This window comes from Pterocles gutturalis, unplaced genomic scaffold, assembly GCF_000699245.1.
Source record: "Pterocles gutturalis isolate BGI_N339 unplaced genomic scaffold, ASM69924v1 scaffold20759, whole genome shotgun sequence".
NCBI classification, from domain to species: domain Eukaryota; kingdom Metazoa; phylum Chordata; class Aves; order Pterocliformes; family Pteroclidae; genus Pterocles; species Pterocles gutturalis.
Window position 1 is genome coordinate 1 of NW_010136266.1, and position 7,083 is coordinate 7,083.

The 7,083-nt window shown below is 42.6% G+C and overlaps 1 protein-coding gene across 1 annotated transcript; it reads right to left on the reverse strand.

Annotated features, from left to right (window-relative positions):
• Window positions 1–6,253: 6,253 nt before the first annotated feature.
• On the reverse strand, window positions 6,254–7,080 carry FOXG1 (forkhead box G1; the record flags this gene model as incomplete). Its single annotated transcript, XM_010082253.1, is given in 4 exon segments — window positions 6,254–6,550; window positions 6,553–6,808; window positions 6,810–6,973; window positions 6,976–7,080. Coding segments are annotated over 4 exon segments (822 nt in total), but the record flags the coding sequence as incomplete, so codon positions are not given.
• Window positions 7,081–7,083: the final 3 nt, after the last annotated feature.

Below are 7,083 nucleotides of genomic sequence, written 5' to 3' on the forward strand. Positions count from 1 at the left end.
GAGCAAGCTGAGCAAAGCGGTGGTTTAAACTTCCGCACGAGATTTCGGGTTTTCGACGCGCAAATCGCCATAAATCCAGAACGAGGGCACGGAATTTGGGGAGCGGGAAGACAAAGGGAGTGCCCGGAGCCCTCCGGTGAACGTGACCTCTGCCGGTGACAGGGCCGGCGGCTGCAGGGGTGAGGAAGGGTGCGTTGCTCCGCCGGAGCACTCGGAGCAGAACCCAGCTCAGTTTTGGGTGCACGGCTTTTTACAACGTCTGTCTCCTTGCTCTCCCAGAATTGTTAGCATTTAGTCGCTTTCCTGAAAGTGTAGGGATATTAGCACTCTTTACACAACCCCCGAAAGGCGCGGGAAGCCGATAGTTTTTTCTCAAGTGACAGGATCAGATTTTTTAGAAATAGTTCATTCCGGAATCCGCCTATACTCGCTTTACTGAATTCGTCTCTAATACTTTAGAGACGGAACAAGGAACAACTTTCATTCCGGAATGAGCGGTGGCGGGTAATTTTGACTAGCCCCCATAATATTTCTACGCTCAGCCGTGATCAAAAAGGCAGGGCACGCTCCGGGATCTGTGGGAACCGCGCACCCTCCCATCCTGACACCAGCAGACACAAATCACAAGTGTAGCTAGCTGATTCCTGGGTGTAAAAGAGGAGTAAAATCCGCACTCACCCGATGTCGGCGAAGGACTCCCGTCCCCAAGTGCCATCGTGCGCCTTTCTTGCAGGTAGAGGCAGTTTCTCCTGGCATCTTAAAAAAAAAAAAAAAAAAAAAGGCAAACACAACGTTGCACTCGTGTGACTTTCTCTGACGTTGGTGGCAAAACAAGCAAAGAAAGAGCACCTTAACAGAGCACGCTAAAAATAATCTGCAGATAAACCATGAGAACTGCTAAACCGTCAAAGAAACTTCCAATTTACCGATTGAAACGAAAGAGACCGAGGGGGAGGGGGGAGGCCGGGGGAGGAAACACTTTGAGGAAAAAAAAAAAAAAAAAAAAAAAAAAAAAAGAGAGAGAGAGAGAGAGAATCCTAACATTAGGCACACGCAGTTTTGGTGTAACTGGTGCTTTGAAACTGTGTTTCAGTTGCAGGGGCGATCTGCCTATCAGGGGCCACGGGGAAAGGGTACGTTCAGACAGAAGTCTGTTACCTCTGTTCATTCGTATCACATAGGTCTGCCTGCTGGGAGAAGAAGTAGAGAGGGTTTTCTTGAAATGCACCTACCCTTCTGGCGGGAAGGCTTGCTGGGATTGCTGGGCAGGTTTCTTCTGGAGGGTCCCATCTCTCTGGAGTAGCTGCAGTGGAGTTGAGGGCAGGTTCTCCGGTGAGGTAGGAATGTACAGGAACTCCGCCCTCTGGGCACAGTCGCACAAACCCAGCAAAACAGCCACAGCCAGCCCTAAAACCTCTAATGATCTTCACCTTCACCTCTTTCTAACCCAGTTCTCCGCCACTTTTTGATCCATTTACCCAGGCACCTTCACCACGGGGCGGGTAGGGGGGGGCTGTTCAAAACAAGAACATTTCAGTGCACAAAACAGCCGAGAAGCTACTACAGATATTAGTGCATGGAGAGACCCCTCTGTAGGGCTGTGTGTGTCTATATGTATGTATACATATTTATTGTTGAATCTGTAGTCGTGGAATATGTATGCGCATATACGCTCTTGGGCGGGTATATTATTCGCAGATACACAATTAAGTACATATCAGTGCCTATCTACAGGCAGGGTTTTTTTTCTTCCTTCCTAAGGGAAAATACGAACAATTAAATAATAAAATCACTGCTAAAACAGTGAGTCTTACTGGATGTTCTTTCTTAAGCAAAACTCTGATGTGGTTCAACCAAAACGTAACTGGCGTTCAGTGGGAGTTTCGCTTGAGTGAACAGTGAATACGTGGTGATTGAGCCCTCATATTAACACAAGTGGTGAGGGGGTGTGTACCTGAATCATAATTTCTGACATAAATCTTAATAATCATCAGAAGAAGTTATAAAGAGCAAAATGACGTCCTGGTTAAACTATTTTTTCAAGCACCGGATTTAAAAAAAAAAAAATATAACTCCCCTAAACAGTAGGTTTGTGCCATTTAAGGCAAAATATATTATTGTTCACTTTCTTTTAAACCCTTTTGTAAGAATACATTCCACAGAACGGATGGTATTTTACTGAAACAAAAGAAAAATATTTAAAATATCTCAAAAATTGGTTGACTAAATATCCCATTGTGAATTCGAGTTACAGTTTATTATCCCTCAAACATGTTTGCGAAGGCAATCTTAAAATTGTAATTGGAGGTTTCTTGATGAGCAGATTTCTTCGCCTACGCTCCTTGCGAGCAAAGTTAATCACCTCAAACATCAGCTAGGAAAATAACAATAGCTCCTTAATTCCATAAAGACCACCCGTCCCCTATAAACACTCTAAATTAGGAAACACTAAAGAAACGACGCTAAGACATCGCAACATTCTAGAAATGTGCATATTTTTAAAAACCAAAATCCTAAAAGCTTAGTTGAGGGTTTGACTCTATGGAAACAAGTATCAGGTAACAGAATTACTGCCTGCTTTTTTTTAAAAAAAAAAAAAACAAAAAAAAAACAAAAAAAAAAACCACCAAACAGCCAAAAACCCCAAACCCACCACCTCACATTCAGTACGGAACGAGCCTGTGCACAGATTAACCTAAATGACATCCTCAGCGAACAAAAGGGTTTCTCTACCCGGGGAGCAGGCAAAGGTAGAGGCATATTTGGGGCCTTGGCAGTCCTGATACAATCCATGACATCTTTAGCGTTTCTTTTCCTTTATAAAGACAGTCTCATTGCTGGTATTATGTGTATGGAAACGTGAAAAAATTACCAGCTCAACAACCACCCCTTCCCCCAGTGTAAGAGAAAGTCTGTGGCACCTGAACTGCTTAGGCAGCACTTTGCTACACTGAACCTAAAGGAGCGCATTGAGAGCGAGTACTTGCTTAAATGAAGGCTGGAGAGACACATCAGGGCTACCCTTTTCAGGAATTATTATGCATCACGCTTACCTAATTAATGCTTATTAGCCAACCCCCAACTCTGACATGGTGAGATTGTGCTTTCCTCTAACCTGACTTATTTTACCTCCTTTTTGTACACTGTCAGAGGATTTTTTTACCTTACGAACTAAATAATACTTTAAGTATGTGCGATTGGATTTCCAACAGTATACAACCAATTGCAAGTGGTAAATAATAAATAATTTCCTTTGTCAGCTGCAGCAGACGCCATTCTTTTCATTCGCTTAGGCGCAAGTATGCAGAATGGGGTCTCGAGGTTTCAAGAGTTTAAATCACACCTATTTAATTTTATTATTTCTGATAGGTTTGTTGCAAAGGATTTTTGGTTTTTAGTTTTTTGCGATCACTTCTGTTAATGACAATAGAGTGAGGAATATGGGGGAGGGCAGACGCTTCCAAGTGGTGGTATCATCTCTTCATCCCCAAACAAAGCAATCTTTTTCTCATAGTGATGATTAATTTTGAATTGCAGAAGTGAGAGTGAAAGCCAAGAATATCAGACATTTCTCTCCTTCTCCCCCACAAAGTGCAGAGCTGGGTGTCCCATCTCTCATCCGTAACCTTTCACTCCTCTCTCATTCCTGCAGATCTCCTCGCATCTGTTTATTTATTACTTATTTTTGGAATATTTCCCCTCCATCCCCTTAATCTTTTAGCATGACAAATATTCTGTTTGTAAGAATTCAGATTTGTTATTGCTTCTTAATTCACCGCCCCGGGCATTTTTTTTCTCTTTTTCTTTTTCTTCCTCTTTTCTGTCTTTCTAAGATCAGGTCTTTGAAGTGTTTGCGATAACATCTCCGAGCTACAGATTATTTTTCATTGGGCCTATTGTGAGCAGTCGCCGGCTTATTGCAGTGCTGCAGAGCCCAGTTTAGTCTACACAAACGTAACAAATGAACAACTTGTCCTCTGTGGACTCACCGCAGGATCCAATTAGTTCCTAAACCTTTTGCACAAGTTTTCTAATTATTTTCAAGAGTTGCGGCTTTCATAGGCTTCCCTAAACTCATCGTGAAACCGATTCTTTCTGGGATTAAATGCTTCTTAAAATTAGTCGTACCGTTGCCCCCTTGAAACTAATGGATTGATTCTCCGGGCAACGGAGCACACTTGGGTTGGGGACGCTCGCGTGGGTTAGTGGGCTCCAGCAAGCCTTCCCATCAGCTGGCAGAGAGTGAAAAAGAGCCCCGTTCCAAAACTTTAAATTTAAGTGCATCCACACAGGTTTACTTTTGTTGTTGGGGTTTGGTTGTTGGGGTTGGTTTTTCTGGGGGTGGGTTGTTTTTTTTTTTTTGTGGGTTTTGTTTTTTTTTTTTTTCCCTAAAACCTTTAAACATCGGTATGCAAGCCAGGACGTCACGTGACAACTCACCCCCTCCACCCTCCCTCTGCCTCCCTGCAATGTCCTGCAACTTCACCTCACCCCTGCTCGGCTCCTGCCCCGGCCGGAGGGCCAGAGGAGCACAGGAGAGAGGTTCTAGCTGAAAACTATCTCTGCTTTTACAATATTTAAAGCCAAAGTGTTTGCAGCATTAAAAGTATAGAAATACATATAGTATAGATACTTCCGGAACAGTGTTCCTTTAAGATAAGGATTGCGTTTTATACACATACATATCACAGCTTGCTAATTTGATCAAATTATTATATGAAAGCCAATATGTATATGTATATACACACACATATAAATCCATGGTTAATAGATCTCCAACTACCATAAGGTCGAAGTTAATACGTTTCAGAAGAATAATGCTTTGAATGCATTTCAGAAATTGAAAGAAAAACATGTATCTGTGTAATAATGCACCTTGTTTTTTCTCCTGATGTGTGTATATATACTTAAACTTATATGTATGTATATATATGTCTATACATGGGTACGCAATTTTAAGCATCTTCAACGTAGGACAGTTTTTAGTAAGAAACCCTACCTCGCACTAACAATTTTTAAGCAGACTTGGTAAGAGTTCTGCCCCAAAACGGACATCACAATAGTAGCCCTGCTGTTTAATTAAATACCCTGACCCTTTACATTTGAAAATACTGCTGTTAAAGACAATATGGGGGGGCGGGGGGAGAAAGGAGCATTTGAAAAATGGTGGACTGCTGTAATAAGCAGCGCTCTGATCTCCCTGTAACAGTAAAGCCTCTGGCATACTAACTTTAGTTAATAAAAGAGACAAAAAAACTATCCAGTATATATGAATTTAGCCTATTTTTTATTTCTGTGTGTTCATAGTAAACATTTTTGTAAGTGACAAACACGGGCATATGACCACAGTATCACAATCAAGAAATTTTAAGACGACATTAACAATCACTCAAATTTATGCGGCATTTGCGCAACACAGGTTACATATTTGCAAGGTTTACCTATAAGTACAATAGGTATTAACATTTCACTACATTTAGAAAAAAAAATAAAGGTGACCTGTTAGTGACCACATACATCAAAATATACACAACACAAACTGAAGGCAATCATTAATTTTGTCCCCTTCTGATTCATTTGAACGGGCAGTGCTGCAAACTGAAATAATGTTGCTGTTTTTTTAAATTACTCCGAACACTGAGTGCATTTTCTAAAACCCAATCTTTGGTCTAAAAGTAAACAAACAAGCAAACAAACAAACAAAAAAAAAAGGAACCCAAAAAAAGGCAGTTCAGTAAAGAAAAGGATAAAATAATAAATGGCCAAAATGTAGTTCATGGGCATCTTTCGGTATTAATTTTGCTTAAATACAAATTACGTTTTAAGTTTTTTATAGTTTTCATAAATTTAGTGGTGGTTAATTTTTTTTTTTCTTTCAAGGTCTGCACCCACCGACATATCCATGATAACTTATAATACTGCAAACATGGAGAATCTGGCGGCTTTAGTGATAGACTTATCATATTTGAATAAAAAATTGCAAAAGCAGTCACTATTTAGATACACATTCTACTATAATTTTGTCTTCCAAACTTCATAGTCTACAATGTAATCTCCCCACATTGCACCTTGCTGACACTCCTCACCTTGGTGGAATAATAAACAACCCTAAAGACTGAACAAACGCACAGAAAATGGGGGACTTAATAAAAAATACCTGGACTTTTTTGTTTTGCTTTTTTTTCTCCTTTTAATTATCATTTACAATGCAAACGTGTGTAAAATGTTCACTTACAGTCTGATCCCATGGATGTTAATGTATTAAAGGGTTTGAAGAAGACCCCTGATTTTGATGTGTGAAATAATCAGAAAGTCCTCCGGAAAGTCCTGTTGTAAAACTTGGCAAAGAAGGTCTTAAGGACTCACAGGGGAGAGTGGAGGGCGCCTGCGGCGACGTGGAGGAGGAGGCTGCCCTGGCCGTCATTGAAGTGCTGCTTTGAGAAGTCATTGAAGGATGAGGAACATGGGGGAAAAAGTAACTCGTCTGTCCTGCTAGGAGGTTTACAGAGCAGGGGTTTAGGGAATAGGTGCCGGAGCAGGGAACTGACAAGGGGGCCGGGAGCAGGAAACGGACAAGCCACAGGGCACTGAGGCGGCCAGAGCTGCTGCTGTGAGGTGATGAGTGGCATAAGGTATCTCTCCATTGACTAGTCTATCAACACTTAACCCATTAGACGTGGAAAAGGAGTGGTTGTTTCCCAAGGAGTTTTGAGTCAACACTGAGCTGTAGGGCATGGGGTGGCTGGGGTAGGCGGACGTGGTCCCGTTGTAACTCAAAGTGCTGCTGGCCCGGGGGTGGTGCAGGGAGAGGCCAGTACAAGGATCCTGCCCTGTCCATGAACGTCAGCCCTGTGGAAGTGAGCCGGGCGCCCCGCTTGAAGGCCAGCTTGGCCCGGGAGGTGGTGGAGCGCCGGCGGAGCTTGCCGGTGGTGCCCCCGATGAAGACGTCGTCGCTGGAGGGGTCCAGCATCCAGTCCAGTAGTTCCCTTTGCCCGGGTCGTCGTAGTGGCGGGGCACCTTGACGAAGCACTTATTGAGGGAGAGGTTGTGGCGGATGGAGTTCTGCCAGCCCTGCTTGTTCTC